We start from the raw sequence: 26,504 nt of genomic DNA on the forward strand, positions 1-26,504 counted from the left end.
AAGCTGTCTCCTAGGAGAAGTGTGGGGAGACATCCAGGCCACAGGCCCGAATGGAGGAAACCCCAAGGGGTCATTTGGGGTTGCGGGCTGTACTCTACATGTACCATTCTTAGTCCATCATGGCCTCTTTCTTTCCAGTAAATCACATTTGGGAGCATATCAGACATTATTTTCTCGTTCTCTTCCATGCCTTACACTTCAGTCTGATGATATATAGTGTCTTGAGATGTTGTGTCACTGGCCTACACACAATAACCCATCAAGTCAAAGTGGAATTATGTTTTTTTTTAAATGCCGTACATCAGTATATGTTGTAGAAGGCTCAAGGGTGTGGGGTTTCCACCAAGTTCAATAACCGAACACGCACAAAGGAGCACAATTACAATGCAAATGAGGAATTTGATTAGGGATATTTGCAACGGGGTAATTGTACAGATCATTCTCCCGCTTCTTACACTCTTTGTGCAGCCCGCTTCCTCTTCTATCCCCAAGCACTCAAAGGCTTAATGATCCAGCAGCTTGCCTCGTTGTGGCAGGAAGTCCATACAAGACTCGGGGGTGGAGCCAGCGGGCTGCCAGATATCTTCCTTCAATCACCACTCCCCTCACCTCTCTCTGCCAGCTGCCACAATATTAATGAAACGTTTAAAGCTCAAATGTTTTGAGTCAATACGTATAGTGTACACGGTGGACGTGTCATAATACCCATAAAACCTAGCGGTCAAACACAGGGAAAGGGTTCCAATGGTTTTTCTACCATTCAGTTTTCCCATAGGGGATTTTAGAAACTTTAAATAAGAGCTGTGTTTTGTGTAGACTTACCCTGGTGTGACGTTTTAATAACCATGTAAATATTTATAGGACAAGGTGACTTTTATCAATATATTTAGCTCCATTTACTCTCAGATAAAAAAAAAATAATGCTAATTAGCATCAAAGTAGACTACAAATCCCTGAAAGCCCCTGCATGCCATCTTTAGCTGACACCTTTGATAACAGGTATTGTGTACATTTGATATATACAGATTCAACCACAAAGAACAGGGAGGTTTTCCATTACCTCTCAAAGAAGGGCACCTAATGGTAAAAAAAGCAGACATTGAATATCCCTTTGAGATGGGTGAAGTCATTAATTACACGTTGGATGGTACATCAATACCCCAATTACTACAAAGATACAGGCATCCTTCCTAACTCAGGCATCCTTCCTAACTCAGGCATCCTTCCTAACTCAGGCATCCCTCCTAACTCAGGCATCCCTCCTAACTCAGGCATCCCTCCTAACTCAGGCATCCTTCCTAACTCAGGCATCCTTCCTAACTCAGGCATCCCTCCTAACTCAGGCATCCTTCCTAACTCAGGCATCCTTCCTAACTCAGGCATCCTTCCTAACTCAGGCATCCTTCCTAACTCAGGCATCCTTCCTAACTCAGGCATCCTTCCTAACTCAGGCATCCTTCCTAACTCAGGCATCCTTCCTAACTCAGGCATCCTTCCTAACTCAGGCATCCTTCCTAACTCAGGCATCCTTCCTAACTCAGTTGCCGGAGAGGGAAAAAAACGCTCAGGGATTTCACCATGACGTCAATGGGGACTTTAAAACAGTAAAAGAGTTGAATGGCTGTGAGAGGAGATAACTGAGGATGGATCAATAACATTGTAGTTAATTCATAATACTAACCTAAATGAGTAAAAAGAATGAAGCCTGTACAGAATATAAAATATTCCAAAACATGCATCCTTTTTGCAAATAAGGCACTAAAGTAAAATTGGCAAAAATGTGGCAAAGAAAATAACTTTATGTCCTGAATACAAAGCGTTATGTTTGGGGCAAATCCAACACAGCACATCACTGAGTACCACTCTTCATATTTTCAAGCATGGTGGAGGCTGCATCATGTTATGGGTATGCTTGTCATCGGCATGGAGTGGGGAGTTTAGGATAAAAAGAAACGGAATGGAGCTAAGCACAGGCAAAATCCTAGAGGAAAACCTTGTTCAGTCTGCTTTCCAGAAGACACTGGGAGCCAAATTCACCTTTGAGCAGGACAATAACCTAAATACAAGGCCAAATCTACGCTGGAGTTGTTTACAAAGAAGACATTGAATGTTCCTGAGTGGCCTAGTTACAGTTTTAACTTAAATCGTCTTGAAAATATATGGCAAGAATTGAAAATAGCTGTCTAGCAATGATCAACAACTAACTTGACAGAGCTTGAAGAATTGTAATAATGCGCCAATATTGTATAATCCAGGCATGCAAAGCTCTTAGAGACTTACCCAGAAAGATTCACAACTTTTATTGCTGCCAAAGGTGATTCTAACATGTATTGACTCAGGGATGTCAATCAATGTGCAACAATGTCTATAAACATGTTTTCACTTTGTCATTATGGGGTGTTGTATGTAGATGGATGGGAGAAAATACAGTATATTTAATACATTTTGAATTCAGGCTGTAGCACAACAAAATGTAGAATAAGTCAAGGGGTATGATGACTACATCAATGGCCTGTAAGAGGGAATGGCAATCATACATCTTCCACCTGTATTGTAATAGCGTATCATATTTTATTATATTGTACTTATGCATGGAAGTGGTCCTGTCCATGCTCAGTAAGAGCATGGTGTTAGCAACAACGGAGTTGTGGGTCCGATTACCACTGCGGTCACATACCAAAAAGTGGGGACTGTTGGCACTTTGGATAAAATTGTCTGCTATGTAAAATGGCATATATTTTGGTATTACAATACTGTATTGGCCAATGCAATTTTAGTAACAGAGTGTAAAAACACCCCAGCAACTTCATTTTGGATGTTTACTGCATAGGGATATATTTCTTTCTTGTTTTGGACTTTCTGGAATATCGTATTTGTATTGTATTACTGCACTGGAGGAGCTAGAAACACAAGAGGTTCACATTCTGTGACATCTGTGTACGTGACCAATAAACATTGATTTGTTACATACAGTACATTTCTGTTCTTGTCAATATCAGATTTTTTTTAAACGTACTGTGAAGTGAAATCATAATAGTCATCATCATAGTAGTACATTCGAGTATATATTATACTTTTTATGTTTCTACTTTACAGACATACAAATCTGAGGGGGAACTTGCCCCTATGTGATCCCTATGTGCCCCCTATGTGCCCCTGTGCCCCCTAAGTGTTACCAGTTTGGAGTTTAGAAAATTCACCACATACTTGTGAAAGTAGTCCCAAAGAGAAAACATTTTTTTTAGTGGTTGTTAACTATATTGAGAAGATATCATTATGTTATGTTTGGTGACGAGAAACCAATGTACTAATTATATTTCACAGTAAACATATATTTTGGGTCAATGCGCAATGAAAGATTTTGAATGGAAGACTGGCTGGGTTACAAGTGTTACTTACCAGTTTGGAGTTTTGTACAAAGAGTTTTGAAAATTCAACACTTGGTTTTCATTTGAGTTTACGTCCAGTTTCTTTCAGCAGCATTTGATGTATGTATGTAGTTACACCACATTGGTTTGGCCTGTAAATGTGTCATTATGCAAGTGTGTTCTGTTATTCTGTGCCCGATAGACTATTGTTAAAAAGGTAATTTAGCAAATGGTTTTATCCAATGTGAAATACAGTAAGCACATATTCATATTCAACCCTGATATTAGCAACAAATGATCCAACCAACTGAGCTATTTGGATGCAGGAAAACTTTCCCTCCTTTGAACCAGCAACCTAAGGATTGCTGTTGTATCAGCTACAGTCCACCACTCTACCAACTGAGACAGGTGAGGAACATAGCATAGGTGTATGAACATAGGTGTATGTGAAAGAGTATGTTCTTGTGTCCCAATCAAAATAGATGGTTGTGATTCCTACCATGAAGCCTGGAAAACATCTACCAAAGCTTAAGGATAAGGTTCTCTCCTTCGAGAGATTCTCTCCTTCACCTACAGTCCTCTGCTCTACCAACAGAGCAATCAAAGGGGTGTTTGTGTGACTGTGTTCACAATCAGCATGATTGACTGTGAACGTTGAGTTGTGAGTGGCACGTGGACTTTGGCTGAGCTGGCACAGATGGGTATTCTCATGGTTGAACACACTGGCAGTGGATGCATGGATACGGTGTGCGTGTGTATCCGTGCATGAGTGTGACATCCTTCCAGAATGCAAAACAGCCGTAGACAATAGGGGGCCAAACTGTCCTTGAGAGCAGTGCATTTGGGGTGGAGAGGAGGCTGCACAGTGATTCCTGCCATAAGACCATCAGAAAGTCAGTTAAAAGCTGGAGGCTGTTTCCTCCTTTGAGACAGATTTGAATCAGCAGCCTAATGATCTCTGTTTTCCCACCTTCAGTTCTCCTCTCTACCAACTGAGCTATCAAAGGGGTGATGGTGCGGGTAGTCAAGAAAGTGAGAGGTGAGTCGACAATAGGGGGCAATCACTAGTGGACCATGGAGCCAAACTGTCCAGACATCCCCACCCAAAACTGAACAATGGATTACAGTTTCCCCTGGTGCATAGACTACTTTCAGGGTGAGGAACCATCTAACGTCATGTTGTGAAATACATTACATCCCCTTTAATGTGCTCTGGTCGGTCAGGCTGAAATGGTACATATAATTCAAAACGAACAAGATCCAGAAAAGAGACAGATTTGAACCAGTGACCTAAGGAACTCTGCTTTTGTAACTACAGTCCGCCGCTCTACCAATTGAGCTATCGAAGGGGTGATTGTGAGTTAGTCAACAGAAAAAAGGAAAGAGTCAATAGTATTATGTGTGCGTTGGGAGTGAACCATTGGCAGTAGACAATAGGGGCCCAAACACCCCCCACCCCTTCACCGAATGCAGTGTGTTGGGGTTGAAAGGGGGCTAGAGTTGAGATTTTTGGCCCGAACCCAGCTGGACCTGTCGGCCCAACAGGGCTTAACATCCTTAGGCTATGGGCCAGTCGGGCTTCAATTTCCCAAAAAACAGCCATTCGACGCAGGAAAAAGTCTCCTCCTTGGCTCAGATGTGATGCTGAGTGATGATGTTCCTGTGTGTCCAATTCAAAGATGGCTGGATGCGATTAATGCAGTGAGGCCATGGAAAAAGTCTCCTCCTTCAAACCAGCAACATAAAGATCCCTGCTCTTGCGCCTACAGTCCTTCACTCTATCAACTGAGCTCTCGAAAGGATGTTTGTTACTGTGCATTTAGAGTTAGCAGTATTGGCCTTCCTCTATTGTGGAACGGGGTTTCCTAAACTTGGTCCTGCCCCCGTGTGCACGTTTTGGTTTGAAATATCCTCCGCTCTACCAACTGAGCTAGTTTGATAGATCAGGGGCAGAACCTACAGGTTAGGTAGAAGCAAGGGTCAGAGGTGCCTGTGTATTGGCCGTTGCGTCCAGTGTAACAATTGTCATCGAAAAGTCGACCGAAAGTAAAAACATTTCCTCCTTCGAGACAGATTTGAAGCGATCTAAGGATCTCTGCTATTTGCACCTACAGTCCTCCGCTCTTACCAACTGAGCTTTCAAAGGGGCAGCTGGGCTTGAGTGATTGTGTTTTTAGAGTCAGCAGTATCGTCTGAGCTCTATTGTGAAGCTCTGTAAAAGCTGTGAGTGGCCTATGCACTGGTGCACCGTTCCCATGGTTTCACACACACTGGCAGAGGATTGTGTGTGTAAGCGCACACATGGAGCGTTAGCTCTGTTCAAAATGTGATGAGTGTGATAAGTGGCACTGACAGAGATGGTCGCCTCAGGTCCTTAGGAAACTATGCAGTAATTTTGAATGTATTTTTTCTATTGTTACATACAGCCGGGGAGAACTACTGGATATAAAAGTGACGTCAACTCACCAACATTACGACCAGGAATACGACTTTCCCGAAGCGGATCCTTTGTTCGGACCTCCACCCTGGACATGGGATCTTATCCCAGAGGCCGACCCAAAACAACGCGGTCGCTGCAAGAGAGGCAGACGTATATCCCCCCCAAGCAGAAACCTCAACGGCCCTGAAAGAACTTCAGTGGACTCTATGTAAACTGGAAACCATATATCCTGAGGCTACATTTATTGTAGCTGGGGATTTTAACAAAGCTAATCTGAGAACAAGGCTTTCTAAATTCTATCAGCATATTGAATGTGCGACACAAGCCGGTAGCATTCTGGACCATTGCTACTCTAACTTCCGCAATGCATACAAAGCCCTCCCCCGCCCTCCCTTCGGCAAATCTGACCATGAGTCCATTTTGTTGCTCCCAGCATATAGACAGAAACTAAAACAGGAAACACCCATGCTTAGGTCTATCCAACGCTGGTCTGACCAATCGGATTCCACGCTTCAAGATTGCTTCGATCACATGGACTGGGATATGTTCCGGGTAGCCTCAGACAATAACATGTACTTGTACGCTGACTTGGTGAGTGAGTTTATTAGCAAGTGCATCGGTGATGTTGTACCCACTGTGACTGTTAGAACCTTCCCTAAACAGAAACCGTGGATTGATGGCAGCATTCACTCAAAACTGAAAGTGTGAACCACATTAATCATGGCAAGGCGACTGGAAACATGACCAAATACAAACAGTGCAGCTATTCCCTCCGCAAGGCAATAAAACAAGCAAAGCGTCAGTATAGAGACAAAGTAGAGTCGCAATTCAACGACTCAAAACACGAGACGTATGTGGCACGGTCTACAGTCAATCACGGATTACAAAAGAAAACCAGCCCCATCGGGGACATTGACGTCTTGCTCCCAGACAAATTAAACAACTTCTTTGCTCGCTTTGAGGACAATACAGTGCCACTGACATGGCCCACTACCAAAGCCTGTGGGCTCTCCTTCACCATGGCCAATGTGAGTAAAACATTTAAACGTGTTAACCCTCGCAAGGCTGCCGGCCCAGACGGCATCCATAGCCTCGTCCTCATAGCGCAGACCAGCTGGCTGGTGTGTTTACGGACATATTCAATCAATCCCTATCCCAGTCTGCTGTGCCAACATGCTTCAAGATGACCACCATTGTTCCTGATCCCAAGAAAGTTAAGGTAACTGAACTAAATGACTATCGCCCCATAGCACTCACTTCTGTCATGATGAAGTGCTTTGAGAGACTAGTCAAGGATCATATCACATCCGCCCTACCTGATACCCTAGACCCACTCCAATTTGCTTACCGCCCCAATAGGTCCACAGACGACGCAATCGCCATCACACTGCACACTGCCCTATCCCATCTGGACAAGATGAATACCTATGTAAGAATGCTGTTCATTGACTACAGCTCAGCATTTAACACCATAGTAACCTCTGAACTCATCACTAATCTCGAGACCCTAGATCTCGACCCCGCCCTGTGCAACTGGGTCCTGGACTTTCTGACAGGCCGCCCCCAGGTGATGAGGGTAGGAAACAACATCTCCACCCTGCTGATCCTCAACACTGGGTCCCCAAAAGGGTGTGTTCTCAGCCCTCTCCTGTACTCCCTGTTCACCCATGACTGCGTGGCCATGCACGCCTCCAACTCAATCATCAAGTTTGCAGACGACACTGCAGTGATAGGTTTGATTACCAACAACGACGAGACGGCCTACAGGGAGGAGGTGAGGGCCTTCGAGGTGTGTTGTCAGGAAAATAACCTCACACTCAACGTCAACAAAACAAAGGAGATGATTGTGGACTTCAGGAAACAGCAGAGGGAGCACTCCCCTATCCACATCGACGGGACAGTAGTGGAGAGGGTAGTAAGTTTTAAGTTCCTAGGCGTACACATCACGGACAAACTGAATTGGTCCACCCACACAGACAGCATCGTGAAGAAGGCGCAGCAGCGCCTCTTCAACCTCAGGAGGCTGAAGAAATTCGGCTTGTCACCAAAAGCACTCACAAACTTCTACAGATGCACAATCGAGAGCATCCTGGCGGGCTGTATCACCGCCTGGTACAGCAACTGCTCCGCCCACAACCATAAGGCTCTCCAGAGAGTAGTGAGGTCTGCACAACGCATCACCGGGGGCAAACTACCTGCCCTCCAGGACACCTACACCACCCGATGTCACAGGAAGGCCATAAAGATCATCAAGGACAACAACCACCCGAGCCACTGCCTGTTCACCCCGCTATCATCCAGAAGGTGAGGTCAGTACAGGTGCATCAAAGCAGGGACCGAGAGACCTAAAAACAGCTTCTATCTCAAGGCCATCAGACTGTTAAACAGCCACCACTAACATTGAGTGGCTGCTGCCAACACACTGACTCAACTCCAGCCACTTTAATAATGGAAATGGATGGAAATTGATGTAAAAATATATCACTAGCCACTTTAAACAATGCTACTTAATATGATGTTTACATACCCTACATTACTCATCTCATATGTATATGTATATACTGTACTCTATATCATCTACTGCATCTTGCATATGCTGTTCTGTACCATCACTCATTCATATATCTTTATGTACATATTCTTTATCCCTTCACACTTCTGTGTATAAGGTAGTAGTTTTGGAATTGTTTGGTTAGATTACTCGTTGGTTATTACTGCATTGTCGGAACTAGAAGCACAAGCATTTCGCTACACTCGCAATAACATCTGCTAACCATGTGTATGTGACAAATAAAATTTGATTTGATTTGAGCTATCCGAGAGGTAATTGTTTGTGAGTGGCTGTCCAGAATTCAAACCAGCAGTGGACAATAGGGGGCCAAACTCGCTGGACAACCCCCCCACCTACCTTCCCACTGCTACCCAGAATGCAATCGGAGAGGGAGGCTGAGAAAGTTACCCTGGCTGATCCCTAGATAAACAAACCAAGATGACAGCCTGGGACCACCACTGCTGTCTGTAAGGCAATACTCCCCTAGAGCCTGGGATGGCCTGGGACAGCCTGGGATGGACTGGGATAGGTCGGACACTCTCTAGTTCATTCCCTCGCTCTCTGCTCCTCTCGTCTCAACTCTCTGGCCCCGGGGTAGACCAGGGATATATGAGATGGAGACGATACATAAACACAAGTGTGGGGGATTATAGACAGATAGATACACACACACACGCACACACACACGCACACACACACACACACACACACACACACACACACACACACACACACACACACACACACACACACACACACACACACACACACACACACATGCAGGCAGGCATACAAATGCGAACACACACACATATGCAGGCACACAAATGCGAACACACACACATATGCAGGCACACAAATGCGAACACACACACATATGCAGGCACACAAATGTGAACACACACACATATGCAGGCACACAAATGTGAACACACACACATATGCAGGCACACAAATGCGAACACACACACATATGCAGGCACACAAATGTGAACACACACACATATGCAGGCACACAAATGCGAACACACACACATATGCAGGCACACAAATGCGAACACACACACATATGCAGGCACACAAATGCGAACACACACACATATGCAGGCACACAAATGTGAACACACAGGTACAGAAGCATATACAGAACTTATAACAACACACACATGCTTTCGTCACCAATTTCATCGCCCTCTTCCCAAATGTATAGAGAACGCAAGTCTTTGTTTCCCCATAGGCTGAACAGTTTGGCATAGGGCATCAGACCATGGCATCCTATGCCATCATTCTCCAGGAAGTCACCCGAGGAATGCCTGAAATGGAATAGCTGCCATTTGAAAGATTTAACAAGGACAAACAGGTGGCTAAACACACACACGCACTCGGGCTTCCATTCCCATGCCATCACTGAGGTCAGGAGATAATTGATTTATCGTTGCATTGTAGTCTGTGCCATCCTTCAAGCTGTCCTCTGATTGGTCAAAGGGATTATGTGGCCAATCCGGACATCATATCTAGCTTCTAATGTTATTTCTCTCCGTTTGTCCCTGTTGTGGCCCCAAACTGCCTTTATTTATTTTCCGTATCATTTCTGTTTTTAGTGGCTTATGTTTATTCTCCCGACCACTACTTTTTCTTTTGTTTACATAGCTACATGTTTAGTTAGGCGTCCGACTGATTTGTGCCCATGTTATTGTTTTGAAATGACGACCTCAGCCCGTCTCTACAGGACACTCCACTGACAGAAACCCCTTGTCTTGATCGCCTAAACTGGGTGGTATTTATTAGGATACACCGTGGCAAAATGTTTTGTAACGGAAAAGCAAAACGAGCATTTCTTTTTGGACAAGCTCAGGCAGTTCCTCCCCGTTACTGTCCCTTTCCCCTCAGTTTGGTGCCCAATGAACACAACCAAGGTTTTGTTGTGAAAGAGAAAGAACAGAACACACACAAGTGTTATTGCCTTTCTCTTCCAACTCATATTTTGGAGGGAACGTTTACATATTTGTCTCTACAAAACAAACTTTTCATTCTGGAGACAGGCGATACATGGTGTATGATTCCGCCAAATTTCAACACTTACGAAAGAATGAGAAAAAAAGCTAATCCCAAACGTTATAATAAATCACTTTGATATAAATATTTACATATATATATATATAAACATATTTTGAAGATATACACTGAGTGTACAAAACATTAGGAACACCTGCTCTTTCCATGACATAGACTGACCAGGTAAATCCAGGATAAAGCTATGATCCCTTATTGATGTCACTTGTTAAATCCACTTCAATCAGTCTAGATGAAGGGAAGGAGACAGGCTAAAGAAGGATTTTTAAGCCTTGAGACAATTGACACATACATTGTGTCTGTGTGCTGTTCAGAGGATGAATGGACAAGACAAAATATTTAGGTGCCTTTTCAACGGGGTATGGTAGTAGGTGCCAGGCTCATCAGTTTGTGTCAAGAACTGCAATGCTGTGTGATTCCTGTGTGTATCACGGAAATCCAGCCAATTTGACACAACTGTGGGATGCATTGGAGTCTACATGGGCCAGCATCCATGTGGAACGCTTTCGACACCTTGTCGAGTCCATGCCCCGACAAATGAAGGCTGTTCTGAGGGAAAAAGGGGGTGCAACTCAATATTAGGAAGGTGTCCCGAATGTTTTGTACACTCAGTGTATGCTTTTGGTAACCAATGATAACTTCCCTTAGTGTAGTCTAGTCTGCATAGACACATGTGCAGTATTGGCTGGACTATGGCACTTTGTTCAGCTAGGAAGTGTTGCTGTGTATGAGACTGTGTATTCATCTGTCTTGTCTGTTTGGTTTAGTCTTTTAGTAGCTTGTCAAAACTCCCTCCAGTTCCCTCTGATGGTGTCTGAGACAGATCCCCAGGCTCTTGTCCCTGTCTGGTACTGCTGTTGGACAATATTGTCCAATCGTGTGTGTGTGTGTGGGCGTCAGGAGAATGCCAGTCCTGTAATAGCCATGGTTATTAATACTTTGGGAGCCTGGGTGCTCCTGCCCTGCCCCTCCACACACCTGCCCAGTCTGCCAGGCAAGCCAACTAGACACACAGGCCCAGTCTGCCAGGCAGGCCCAGACCTCCCAAACACTGCCCCCACATGCAACCTCGGGGGGGGGGCAGTGTGTTTGAATATGTCCCAACAAGACCCTGTGGTGTCTGAATACGACCCAAACTGGTCTAGAGGGATATAATCAGTAGAAAGCGGGGGTTTGGTGTGTCCGTGTGTCTGTCTGTGTCTGTGCGTGTGTTTGAGCCGTGGTGGTTGGTTTGAATCCAACATGAATTAGGATGGATTTTTATAATTCTACTGCTTGGAAAGACAATTCTTCCCTTTTTACATTGTTCCTTTCAACTTGGCTTATTAACAAGCGATCTGGCAGTGCGGCGACTGCAACAGAACCATGTGCTAATCAACAAGGAATTAAAAGTGTCTCCATCAGTCCACATTAGCTTCCCTCAAGTGTTCTCGCTTGGATTATTTCATAAAACAAACCGGTTACAAGTTTACAATATTACAAGTGCTCCAACAAATGTTTGCCTTGCAGAGCGCGTGGGGGCGGTCAGTATGTAAATTGTTTTGACATTTTAATTGTTTGAAAAACTGCATGGAATAATACAAAACAGAATACAATTTTTGCATTTTTGACTCCGTAAAATGGTTGCTACCTTGCATGTCTTGCATGTTGATTGACCACCCGCAGCTCTATAGTCTGTGTGTGTATGGGTGTGTGTGTGTGTGTGTGTGTGTGTGTGTGTGTGTGTGTGTGTGTGTGTGTGTGTGTATGGGTGTGTGCATGCCAGTGAGTGTGTGTGTGTGTGTGTGTGTGTGTGTGTGTATGGGTGTGTGCATGCCAGTGAGTGTGTGTGTGTGTGTGTGTGTGTATGGGTGTGTGCATGCCAGTGAGTGTGTGTGTGTCTCTGTGTGTGTGTATGTCTCTGTGTGTGCATGTGTGCATGCTAGTGCGTGTCTGTGTGTGTCTGTGTGTGTGTGTGTGTGTGTGTCTCTGTGTGTGTGTATGTCTCTGTGTGTGTCTGTGTGTGTGTGTGTGTGTGTGTCTCTGTGTGTGTGTATGTCTCTGTGTGTGTCTGTGTGTGTGTGTGTGTGTGTGTGTGTGTGTGTGCTGTATTTTATGGGTCCAGGGGACTTCAAGGGTAATGTAATAACACAATCATCTCCCCAATGGCCCAAGTCTGCCTCTCTTTGCTGCTCCACAGCTGCTCCTGTGTGTGTATTGACTGAAAGAGAGGGGGAGAGAAAGGTGCGGGGGGGGGTAGACAAGGGGGGAGAGAGAGAAGGTGGGGAGAGAGAGAGAAAGGGGGAGAGAGAGAGAGAGAAGGGGGGGAGAGTGGAGGGGAGAGAGAGAACGGGGGAGAGTTGAAGAAAGATAGATAGAGGGAGAGAAGAGAAAGATAGAGAAGAGTTGTGGAGAGGTAGACAATGTGCCAGTACCGCACTACTGTATAACTCTGTCTTTCAGTGACTCACTCCCTCACCAGGACATGGCCTGTGTCGCTCAGCAGGTCTCTGGTAGAGAGCTGCATGGTCCAGTGTTCTCAGTCAGGAATAGCCCTGCTGTTATACAGAAACCTCCATTTCAATTGCCTTTATAGGGCACATGTGCTGACTTATATTCATAACACACACACACGCACACACACGCACGCACATACGCACACACACGCACGCACACACGCACACGCACGCACACGCACACACGCACGCTCGCACGCACGCACACCCACACGCACACGCACACACACACACACACACTTCCTCCTAGCCCCAGAGGCTAACGCTATTTATAAGCCGCCCCGTTGGCACATATGGGCTCTGACTACCTGCGGTTTTGAAGTTGTTACGCATATTTCTGCTGCTTTGGTGGTTACTCACCCCACCATCACCCCCTCTCAACCCCTGAATATTCCTCCTTTTCCCCTCTCTGTTTGGTATGGAAGAAAGTGCACGTTTATGTTTTGTACATTCCATTGTTTAGTTTTCCAAAAGGCACACAGTGTCTGGGAGGTCTGGGCTGGCTGGTGTGAAGAAGTGTATGTGTGTGTGTTTGTGTGTTTGCGCCTGGAGTGTTCACTAGCTCTCCTAAACAGGTCCCGTACCGTAGGAGTGAAGCAATGCGTAAATACTTCAGTACTGTGTCTTTGATGTCCCCGCGTCACATGCATACTGCATTTAGAAAAGCCATTGCTGAAGCCCACTTAAGACGTTATTACACTTACTGTGCTCCAAGAGCAGTGACGCAAGTTTCTTCTTATGTAACAACGAGCGGAGGTATTTATAGAAGCCTATGTCAGGTGTCCGGCTTGCTTCGTCGTTTGTAAGTTACAGAGCCTTGTCATAAGGCTGTCGAAGTGTGAGATTTGCCGCACCTCATGTTGAAAGTACACATTCAGTATAGGAGATGTATGACAGGAGGCAAGGAGAACAGTAAGTTATAGCCTAGTGACATTGGGTTGTCATGACAGCGATAGAATGACCCCTCCAGACAGAGACAGACAGTGAGGATGATGAGGTGCTTCCCTGTACTCCACCAGACGTGGTGTTGGTGCAGCTCACCATTAGACTGTCCATCTCCCTAATAGAATAGCATTTAATAACACCCAAGGCTTTTAAGCCAATAAGACACCATTGATTTGGATTGTGGGGGTGGTCACTGCATGACCTGTCTGTCTCATAGAGCCATTCAGAGTTTTAATGGCCCAGTGGAGATATACTCATCGTTCACAGCACACGCACGCACGCACACACACACACACACACACGTGTCAGTCTTGGCAATAACTCTCTCATCCTGTTCTTGTCTCCCTCCAACGTGTCCGTGTCTCCATAAGCCCTATGTTCATTCTGTCCCCATCGTTCTTTCTCCAGCAAACTGGATGCAGTTTATCACAGTGCCATCCGTTTTGTTACTAAAGCACCTTATACCACCCACCACTGCTACCTGTATGCTCTAGTCGGCTGGCCCTCGCTACATATTCGTCGCCAGACCCACTGTCTCCAGGTCATCTACAAGTCCATGCTAGGTAAAGCTCCGCCTTATCTCAGTTCACTGGTCACGATGGCAACACCCACCCGTAGCACGCGCTCCAGCAGGTGTATCTCACTGATCATCCCTAAAGCCAACGCCTCATTTGGTCGCCTTTCCTTCCAGTTCTCTGCTGCCTGTGACTGGAACGAGTTGGAGACTTTTATCTCCCTCACCAACTTTAAACATCTGCTATCTGAGCAGCTAACCGATCGCTGCAGCTGTACATAGTCCATCGGTAAATAGCCTACCCAATCTACCTACCTCATCCCCATACTGTTTTTATTTATTTACTTTTCTGCTCTTTTGCACACCAGTATCTCTACCTGTACATGACCATCTGATCATTTATCACTCCAGTGTTAATCTGCTAAATTGTAATTATTTGCATACCTCCTCATGCCTTTTGCACACAATGTATATAGACTATTTTTTTCTTTTTTTCTACTGTGTTATTGACTTGTTTATTGTTTACTCCATGTCTAACTCTGTGTTGTTGTCTGTTCACACTGCTATGCCTTATCTTGGCCAGGTCACAGTTGTAAATGAGAACTTGTTCTCAACTAGCCTACCTGGTTAAATAAAGGTGAAAAAAATAAAAATAAATATATGTGTGTGGTTTAGACACCATTCCCTTTATAAAGCCACTTGTTTATTTTCTGTGACACCTGCAGGTGGACAAGGGGGTGTAGACATTGTGCCGTGTGTCAACCCCCGTGTGTTTCTCCCTCCCTCCAGGTGGACAAAGTGTGTGGTCGGTCAGCCAAGGAGCCCCGCACCAGCGTCCACCCTGACCCCGCCCCGGAGGTCACGACCTCCACGGTGACATCATCGACCGTCCCTCCCTCCGACCCCCCCTCCATCCCCCCACCAGAACAGCTGATGGGACAACTTGCCCACCTGAGGAGGTAAGGCTGGGCCAGACAGAGCTGGGACAAAAGTTCTGTCCGGATCCGAAACACCTGGGAAATCAGATCCTTTCTTCGACATCAGATTTGCAACTTTTCGGTTTCCATTATCCTCGTGTGAGTCACATTCTCACTGCATGTTAAATAGGCAGAATAACCTATTGGTTTTCTGTCAAATACTTGACATGCACTTGATTTAACTCAGTGTGCTGGGATGGCGGAGCTGTGCACGTTAAATCAAGCACATCTAATGTTTTTGAAAGGAAAACGATAGGTACTTGATCTAAGTCTGGTGACAGATAAACATCATGTGACCGTCATAAATAAACGTAATTGTTTTTACATAATGTGATAGCCAAGGGAATTATGGACTTTGAGATTCTTGGCTCAATCTTAAATGACAATTTATTCATCTATACAGTACATATAGTATAGTGATTCTGCCACACACACACATACACACTCACACACTCACACAGACATACTGTGTGTTACACACTCCTCTCACACGGTCCGATTCCCCCTCTACCTCGTCCTTTGAAGCACCCGGTGCCCACGGCAGCTGGCAGGGCAGTGCCCACAGGGAGGGGGGAAGATTAATACTGACGGACCGCTTCCTGTTTACCCAGACTACCATAGCCCCAGCTCAGATCAGCTGCCCACCTCAGTGCTATCACATAGGCACACACAGACACACAGTCACACAGTCACATATTAGGCACACATACACACACACACACCCACACACACTCACTCACACAGACACAGACACACAGTCACATATTAGGCATTAAGGCACACACACACACACACACACGCACACACACAGGCACAGGCACACACACACAGTCAAATATTAGTCACTCACTCCCTCACTCCCTCACTCCCTCACTCTCTCCCTCCCTCACTCACTCACTCACTCACTCACTCACTCACTCACTCACTCACTCACTCACTCACTCACTCACTCACTCACTCACTCACTCACTCACTCACTCACTCACTGACACAGACACCCAGGTGTTGTGGTGCCAGTCTAGCTGATGGTCTTTCCCTGGCGCTGCCACCCTGCTCCGCGCCAACAGTATCCAGCGCCCAGCCCTCTGCCAGCCTACCCACAGACCAGTGGGCAGTATCCTCATCACACACAGCAGTTTACACTGGCAGAGGCACAAGGCCAGTAGCCGCTGGAGGGAATGGAAAGGAATATGATATAGTGGAATAACAAGGGAAATGGATTTTGACATAAATATATTGTAGTTTAATTGTATTATGATAACACTGAATGAAGTAGAGAGGGAGGAGTGGACACTCATTTTATGACTTGTACTTTGTTTCCAGTTAGTTCCCTTAGACAACAATCTAATTTCCAGACAGTAATCTAATTTCCAGACAACAATCTAATTTCCAGACAACAATCTAATTTCCAGGCAGGAATCTAATTTCCAGGCAGGAATCTAATTTCCAGGCAGGAATCTAATTTCCAGACAGCAATCTGATTTCAAGACAACAATCTAATTTCCAGACAGCAATCTAATTGCAGACAACAATCTGATTTCAAGACAACAATCTAATTTCCAGACAGCAATCGAATTTCCAGACAACAATCTGATTTCAGGACAACAATCTGATTTCAAGACAACAATCTAATTTCCAGACAGTAATCTAATTTCCAGACAACAATCAAATTTCCAGACAACAATCTAATTTCCAGACAACAATCTAATTTCCAGACAACAATCAAATTTCCAGACAACAATCTAATTTCCAGACAACAATCTGATTTCAAGACAACAATCTAATTTCCAGACAACAATCTGATTTCCAGACAACAATCTGATTTCAAGACAACAATCTAATTTCCAGACAACAATCTGATTTCCAGACAACAATCTATTTCCAGACAACAATCTAATTTCCAGACAACAATCAAATTTACAGACAACAATCTAATTTCCAGACAACAATCTGATTTCAGGACAACAATCTGATTTCAAGACAACAATCTAATTTCCAGACAACAATCAAATTTCCAGACAACAATATCAATTTACTTTGTGAAAAAAGGGTAGTACACACATACAGTTGTGTTGTATTCTTAAATGTGAATTTAATTGCTCACTTGTATGACTTTCAACAGCTGTTTTAACATTGTCACGTGGGACAACAAATGAGTGTCTCAACCTACTGTATGGGGTGTGTGGGAGGGGTGTGTGTGGGGTGTGTTTGGTGGGGTTTTTGGGGTGTTTCCCACCCTGACCTCTGACCTCTGCATGTGCATGACTCACCCTTATCCAGGGTCGTAAACTGACTATTTCTTCCTCTCCCTCCCCTCCTTGTTTTGTCTTGCCCTCATTTTGTCCCACCCCCGTTTTCTTTGTTTTCTCTCCCTGCACCTCTCCTGCTTGTGTCATTCTCCCCCCCCCGGACTCCTTCCATCCTCAGTTCATTCCCCTGAAACCCTCCAAGAACGATAAACCTAGAAGTCTGAAAAAGATCTCTAGGTAAGCATGACCAACCAACCCACCCACCCGGTGAATGACAACTACCTCTCTCTGTCTCTGCTTCTCAGTCTCACATATGTATGTCTGTCTTTGTCTTTGTCCATGTGTCTTTCTGTCTGTGCCCTCTGCTTCTATCTCTATCTCTCCCTCTCACCCTCTCTCTCTCTCTCACTCTCTCTCTCACTCTCTCTCTCTCTCTCTCTCTCTCTCTCTCTCTCTCACCCTCTCTCTCTCTCTCTCTCGCTCTCTCTCTCACCCTCTCTCTCTCACCCTCTCTCTCTCTCTCTCTCTCTCTCTCTCTGTGTGTGACAGCACTATGTTGTCATCAGTATTGGATCAGGCTATGATGTCTCTCAACATATGTGTGTGTATCTGTCTGTCTATCTGGCTAGTGACAGGTGATTAATGATATGGTTTAACCCTTCATAATCCCCTCGTCATTCATTAGGATCCCATTCGCGGCCCACCCCTAACGGGAGGCTCTGATACTATCGTCATGACAGCCCTGACTGATGGGGTCCTAACAGCATGTGACCTCACATGACCCATATTATTGGAGTTCCCCTGTCTCTTGGGTGGCCGTAACAGGTGCCTGATCAGAATTATTCTCTTGTTTGGCCAACAGTCACTACAGCATCCATATTATTTTCAATGTGTTTTTAAAGATCTATGGGAACTATATTTACACGTTCATATCATGATTACATATCATATGTAGTTGGGTGGTAGCCATAGATGTTACAGTGTGCTGTGTTTCTTATAACATGGGGTCTGTACCCTGACTCTCACCCCTCTGTCCTCTGTCCCACCTCTCTATCCCTCCTTTCTCTATCCTGTCGCTCTCCATCCTCTCTGTTCTCTCCATCCTCTCTTTCCATCTCAGGGAGTTTCTGAGCTACATCCAGCGCTATAAGTCATTCTTTGCCGTGCTTCCGGAGATGCTGTGTGAGGGAGAGATGGTGGTGGACGACTTTACCTGCTGGAGCGGAGACGACGTGGTGGAGAGGTAAGACTGAAGAGAGGGAAAGAGAGCGGGATGGGGGATGAGAGAGGAGGATAAAGGAGTGTAGGTGATGTGTGAGACGATGTGGTGGAGAGGTAAGACTGAAGAGAGGGAAAGAGAGCGGGATGGGGGATGAGAGAGGAGGATAAAGGAGTGTAGGTGATGTGTGAGACGATGTGGTGGAGAGGTAAGACTGAAGAGAGGGAAAGAGAGCAGGATGGGGGATGAGAGAGGAGGATAAAGGAGTGTAGGTGATGTGTGAGACGATGTGGTGGAGAGGTAAGACTGAAGAGAGGGAAAGAGAGCGGGATGGGGATGAGAGAGGAGGATAAAGGAGTGTAGGTGATGTGTGAGACGATGTGGTGGAGAGGTAAGACTGAAGAGAGGGAAAGAGAGCGGGATGGGGATGAGAGAGGAGGATAAAGGAGTGTAGGTGATGTGTGAGACGACATGGTGGAGAGGTATTACTGGAGAAACGTGGGGGGGGGGTTAGAGAGAGGAAGGAAAGAGAGAGGGGGTCGAATAGGTAAGACAGGAATTATGACCACTCAGTGTTGTTTAGAAGCTCATACGCTGCCCTACTCTACTGGGTCTGCTGGTAGAGTGTGTTTTTGTGTTGTGTGTTGGTGTAATAAGCCTGTGTGTGGTATTATGAGGCTGTTGTTGATTTGCGAGGGAATGTGGAAGTCATAAGGAACATCTTTCCCTGTTGGATGAAGTATAGCACTGTCTGTCTGTCTGTCTGTCTGTCTGTCTGTCTGTCTGTCTGTCTGTCTGTCTGTCTGTCTGTCTGTCTGTCTGTCTGTCTGTCTGTCTGTCTGTCTGTCTGTCTGTCTGTCTGTCTGTCTGTCTGTCTGTCTGTCTGTCTCTCTCTCTCTCTCTCTCTCTCTCTCTCTCTCTCTCTCTCATTTATGAGCTGTTTGTTTGGTGCTGATTTGGGGGTGTGGCTTTCGATCCTTCTTCCTGTACGTGGCTGTGTGGGATCCACTCATCACCTGGACATTAAACCACTGCCATGTGTGTCTTTGCACGTGTGTATGCATTTGTGTATGTGTGAGAGAGTGTACATACGTGTGTGTGTGTGTGTATGCATTTGTGTATGTGTGAGAGAGTGTACATACGTGTGTGTGTATGCATTTGTGTATGTGTGAGAGAGTGTACATACGTGTGTGTGTGTGTGTATGCATTTGTGTATGTGTGAGAGAGTGTACATACGTGTGTGTGTGTGTATGCATTTGTGTATGTGTGAGAGAGTGTACATATGTGTGTGTGTGTGTATGCATTTGTGTATGTGTGAGAGAGTGTACATACGTGTGTGTGTGTGTGTGTGTATGCATTTGTGTATGTGTGAGAGAGTGTACATACGTGTGTGTGTGTGTATGCATTTGTGTATGTGTGAGAGAGTGTACATACGTGCGTGTGTGTGTGTATGTGCAAACGCTGATCTGTAACTTATTCCATCTCTGGAAGGGCTTCATAAGCGTTTCTAGAACGTTCTCTTCTCTATGCAATTATGACAACACTGGGGCCTGCGGTGGCCCCTGCCTGGCTTCAGTTACCATGGTACACACACACACACACACACACACACACACACACACACACACACACACACACACACACACACACACACACACACACACACACACACACATACACAACCAACCCTGGCCACCCATCTGATAGTGTTTGTCCTCTATGCTATTGTTTTAGTTTGGCCTTGTCGTCCATACTGCATGTCTCTTAGTCTGTCCCATGGGGATTGTGGGAGTAGAGGGCACTGTGCTTCTGATGAAAGGAACTCTTATTTTTTGTCTCTACTCTCCCCTTCTCCACTCTCCCCTTCTTTTCTCTCTTTTTTTCTTCTCTGGCACTGAGAGAGACCAAAAGAGAGACAGAGAGAGAGGGAGGGAGAGAGAGAGACAGAGAAACAGAGAGAGAGAGAGAGACAGAGAAAAGAGGCCCAGTTCCTGACTTTATGCACTTAAAAATGTATCATTGGCTCTTAGAGAGACCACACATTCATCATGTCAAGCATTCTGACACAGCATGTCTCTCAGTGAAAACAACCCTGGTGTTCTCTGTTACCAAGAACATATGAGAGGAGAAGAGAGGGGTAGAGAGGAGGAGAAGAGAGTGGTAGGGAGGAGGAGAAGAGAGCGGTAGAGAGGAGAAGAGAGGGGTAGAGAGGAGGAGAAGATAGAGGGAGAGAAGAAGAGAGGGGTAGGGAGGAGGAGAAGAGAGAGGAAGAGTGTATTAGAGAGGAGAAGAGAGAGGGAGAGAGAAGAAGAGAGGGGTAGGGAGGAGGAGAAGACAGAGGTAGAGAGGAGAAGAGAGGGGTAGAGAGGAGGAGAAGAGAGAGGGAGAGAGGAGGTACATGGAGTGCTGGAACACAACACCGGGCTAAACAAATGAAATCATCCAGCACTTTGAGAAGATATTGTTCACCCAATACTTTGAGAAGATATGGTTCATCCAACACTTTGAGAAGCTATGGTTCATCCAACACTTTGAGAAGATATGGTTCATCTGACACTTTGAGAAGATATGGTTCATCCAACACTTTGAGAAGATATGGTTCATCCGACACTTTGAGAAGCTATGGTTCATCTGACACTTTGAGAAGATATGGTTCATCTGACACTTTGAGAAGTTATGGTTCATCCAACACTTTGAGAAGATATGGTTCATCTGACACTTTGAGAAGATATGGGTCATCCAACACTTTGAGAAGATATGGTTCATCTGACACGTTGAGAATATATGGTTCATCCAACACTTTGAGAAGATATTGTTAATCTGACACTAAGAATATATGGTTCATCTGACGCTTTGAGAAGATATTGTTCATCTGACACTGAGAATATATGGTTCATCTGACACTTTGAGAAGATATTGTTAATCTGACATTGAGAATATATGGTTCATCTGACACTTTGAGAAGATATGGATTATCTGACACTTTGAGAAGATATGGTTCATCCAACACTTTGAGAAGATATGGTTCATCTGACACTTTGAGAAGATATGGTTCATCCAACACTTTGAGAATATATGGTTCATCCAACACTTTGAGAATATATGGTTCATCTGACATTGAGAAGATATTGTTCATCTGACACTGTGAATATATGGTTCATCTGACACTTTGAGAAGATATGGTTCATCTGACACTGAGAATATATGGTTCATCTGACACTTTGAGAAGATATGGTTCATCTGATATTGAGAATATATGGTTCATCTGACGCTTTGAGAATATATGGTTCATCTGACACTTTGAGAAGATATTGTTCATCTGACACTCTTCAAGGCCAGCAGCACTCTTCAGCAGTCTGTGTGTGTGTCGGTATGTGTGTGCATGTGTGTGTGTTTGTGAGAAAGAGAGTAACAGAGAGAAAAGAAAGAGAGTCTTTGTGAGATTACAGATTTATCCTTTGGTTCAGTGAGCCACTATATTTATTGAGAAATGTGTGAAATTGAGTCTGCCCGGCTCACCCCATGGTGCACTGTTATCCAACAACTTCTAAGTCAGCAACCTCTTGTGTGTGTGTGTGTGTGTGTGTGTGTGCGTGTGTGTGTGTGTGTGTGTGTGTGTGTGTGTGTGTGTGTGTGTGTGTGTGTGTGTGTGTGTGTGTGTGTGTGTGTGTGTGTGTGTGTGTGTGTGTGTGTGTGAGAGTGAGAGAGCAACAGGACAGGGCATGAAAAGGGGTTGCCCCGGTGGCACTGTGCCCCTCTCTCGCCCCTGTGCCCCTCTCTCGCCCCGGTGGCCGTCTCTCGCCCCTGTGCCCCTGGTCGGGGTAGGTAGCAGTGCGGAGGGACTGGGGGGGGCAGGGAGGCCTTGGCAGGATAAAGGCCCATTGTTGGGAGAGCGGAGTGAGGCACAGCCCTGCAGTGGGGACCCCCAAACCCTGAAGGGTAGAAACAAAGACCCTCCTATGAGGCTGTATGGGAAATAATGGAGCCCTGAGGCCCTGTACTCACTGTAGACCTGTTAGCTTGCACATACCCTGCCTGGGAATGTCCTAGCCTACCCTGACTAAAAAGAGAGGAGAGGAGAGGCGAAGGGAGGAAGGAAGGGAGGAGAGGATAGGAAGAGAGGTGAGGGAAGAGGAGAGGAGCGAAGTAGATGAGGGGAGTAGAGGAGTCCAGATTTGAGAAAAGAGGCCAGGATGGTGTTACATGTCCAAAACAAATGGCACCGTGTCCCTGTAGAGTTATAACTCCTGCTATGTGGAGCTACTGTGAATATGCTTCCCCATTCTATATTCTGGAGAATGGTGTTGCAGTAGGAATGGTGTTGCAGTAGGAATGGTGCTTCAGTAGGAATAGTGTTGCAGTAGGAATGGTGCTTCAGTAGGAAAGATGCTTCAGTAGGAATGGTGCTGCAAATGGAATGGTTCTGCAGTAGGAAAGGTGCTGCAGTAGGAATGGTGTTGCAGTATGAATGGTGCTGCAGTAGGAATGGTGCTGCCGTAGGAATAGTGTAGCAGTAGGAATGGTACTGCAGTAGGAATGGTGTTGCAGTAGCATTGGTGCTGCAGTAGGAATGGTGCTGCAGTAGGAATGGTGCTGCAGTAGGAATGGTGTTGCAGTAGGAATGGTGCTGCAGTAGGAATGGTGCTGCAGTAGGAAAGGTACACTGTCCTAGTAGAGTTGCAATTTCCTGGAGAGGGGCGGGTCTCACAGAGGTTCTGTGGGTATGGTGCATTCCCAGAGAGCAGCAGGAAAATAACACACACTGTCCCATATCACTCTATACTCTCCAAATGCTGTACAACAGCTGGGACATCTATTCATTCACATGCATACAGTATCTCTGTGTGTGTGCGTGTGTGTGTGTGTGTGTACGTGTGTGAGTGTGTGTGATAAGGTCTCAATGGACTAATAAAATGACATAGATGTGAATGTTTCACACCACACTCCAGAACGGGAGAATGTACAAAGCAGATAGACTCCAAATAGATTGTACAGACGTAGGATCTTCATTGGCAGGACATGTAATACTTGTAGTGCATTTGAGGTTTAAAAAGGGTTCTGATGTCTGTAATTTCCAGTTATAAAACAAAAAATATATTAATCCCTACAAAAATGTCCACAATCCGCATAATAATTCACATTTCCAGTTGCTTCAGGATTATTTTCCTGCTGTAGCAAACTGGCTCAAATGAAGGTCCTACATCTGTACACATACATCTTATTCTTATCACTAGTATCATGACATTGTTCATCCTCATCGTCATTATTATCATCAACATCAACAACATGTACTTAGTGTTTGAAGGATGTATTTCAAGAAGTATTTTTTTTAAATGTGTCACGTTCAACACCAGCACTTTCACTCAGGATAACAAGGGTTGTCAGTCCGACCACTCTCTCTGTCATCCAGAAATCCAAACACAGCATCTGGCATGGTCTCTGTGAGTTAGTTTGAGTACACTATCTTTTTTTCTACTTTCTTCTTGCATACTTTATGAGAGAGAGAGAGAGAGACAGAGAGAAATTCTTCTCCCAGCCATGTTCTCCAAGAGAGGGTCAGGGTGTTTGTGTGTGTGTGTATGTGTATTTGTGTGTGTGGTACAGGAAGGCCAGCGAGAGGTGAGATATCTCCGAGCTGATTCCTAAACCATGTGGAGGAGGACAATGCGCCTGTAGTGCTTCTGAATGCCTCACATAACTGGAAGGTTAGGACAATCTGTTTGTTTATCATCCTGCCATCTGGAATCCTGATGTCAGGATCACGGGGAGAGGCAGAGAGGGCTGCACTCTGTACTGGGTAAAGGCGTCACCCCTTTCTCCTTCCCACTGGGCACAGACGTCAATTCAACATCCATTCGACATTGGTTCCATTGAAAACAACATTGATTCAACCGGTGTGTGCCTAGTGGGTTCTCTGTCTTTCGCTCTCTCATATCTCAATGTCTCACTCTCTATTGGTATCATTATGCATGGACATTTGCATGTACACACGTACACACACGGGCACGCACACACACACACACACACACACACACACACACACACACACACACACACACACACACACACACACACACACACACACACACACACACACACACAGTAACAGGTAGGCCTACATATACTGTAAACCCAAACAGCTGTGTCACCAACAGTGCCTTCGCTGCACTGCAGCCTGGCTTGCTTTGTGGTGAAGGAGAGAGAGAGAGAGAGAGAGAGAGAGAGAGAGAGAGAGAGAGAGAGAGAGAGTTGTTTAAGGAGAGAGAGACAGGGAGAGGGAGAGAGTTGTTTAAGGAGAGAGAGACAGGGAGAGGGAGAGAGAGGTTGAGAGAGAGCGAGAGAGACAGGGAGATTAAAAGGAACATCAAAATCGAAATTCCAATTAGAATATGGCTCAACATTTTTCAATCAGTTATAGAACCAATTGCTCTATATGGCAGTGAAGTATGGGGTACCAATCTCTAATTATGAATTTACCAAATGGGACAAACATCCAATTGAAATACTGCATGCAGAGTTTTGCAAGACTGTATTGCAAGTCCAAATAACGCATGCAGAGCAGAATTGTGCCAATACCCCCTCCTCATTCGAATAGAAAAAAGAGCCATCAAATTTTACAACCATCTAAAAACAAGTGACCCCAAAGCATTCCATCACACAGCTCTACAATGTACAAGAGATGAAGCAAGAGAAGAGTCCCCTCAGCCAGCTGGTTCTGAGGCTCAGTTCACCAACCCAAACCAACCCCATAGAGCCTCAGGACAACACTCAGAAAATCTGGCCACACCAAATCATCACAAAACAAAAAGAAAAATATATCACCTATTGGAAAAACACCACAAAAAAATCTAAGTAAACTTCAATGCTATTTGTCTCTAAACAGACAGTACATGGTGGCAGACTATCTGACCACTGTGACTGATAGAAAACTGAGGAAAACATTGACTAGGTACAGACTCAGAGAGGACAGTCTGGCTATAGAGACCGGTCGTCACAGACAAACCTGGCTGCCCAGAGAGGACAGGCTGTGCTCACTCTGCTCCATTGGAGAGGTAGAGACAGAGCTGCATTTCCTATTACACTGTGACAAATACTCAGACCTAAGAGAATATTTCTTTCCCAAAATTATAATTCAATACAAAGAATTTGAAACTATAAAAGATGAAGAACAAATCTAATATTTATTGGGTGAAAAGCCAAAATGTGTAGTTTTGGCTGCCAAATATGTGTCCTCCTGCCACAACCTGAGAGACAGCCAGTGAAAAGTGCAAAGTCGATAATATTTCCCATCTTGTTTTGTTTTATCTTTCATACCATGTCATGTGTCTTCTCAGTCATGAGAGAGAGACTGTCTTTTCAGTCATGTTGACACTGGTCCACTACCATGGCTTTAATGTATTGCTGTTCTCATTAATATTGTTGTTGTAGTTGTTGACACTGGTCCACTACCATTGCTTTAATGTATTGTTGTTCTCATTAATATTGTTGGTGAAGTTGTTAATGGTAATCCCATGTCCACTACGACTATTTATATATAAATATATTTTATATATATTTTCATTTTATTTACAGTGCCTTGCGAAAGTATTCGGCCCCCTTGAACTTTGCGACCTTTTGCCACATTTCAGGCTTCAAACATAAAGATATAAAACTGTATTTTTTTGTGAAGAATC

At 45.0% G+C, this 26,504-nt stretch overlaps 1 protein-coding gene across 1 annotated transcript in view; it reads left to right on the forward strand.

Annotated features, from left to right (window-relative positions):
• Positions 1-26,504, forward strand: part of LOC112259590 (glypican-5-like) — a 222,053-nt gene that overhangs the window by 70,610 nt on the left and 124,939 nt on the right. Inside the window, exons 4-5 of the mRNA XM_042328696.1 lie at positions 15,176-15,345; positions 18,733-18,855. Coding sequence (XP_042184630.1) covers positions 15,176-15,345; positions 18,733-18,855 — 293 coding nt within the window. The remainder of the gene's footprint in view (positions 1-15,175; positions 15,346-18,732; positions 18,856-26,504) is intronic.

Source organism: Oncorhynchus tshawytscha, linkage group LG10 (genome assembly GCF_018296145.1).
Source record: "Oncorhynchus tshawytscha isolate Ot180627B linkage group LG10, Otsh_v2.0, whole genome shotgun sequence".
NCBI classification, from domain to species: domain Eukaryota; kingdom Metazoa; phylum Chordata; class Actinopteri; order Salmoniformes; family Salmonidae; genus Oncorhynchus; species Oncorhynchus tshawytscha.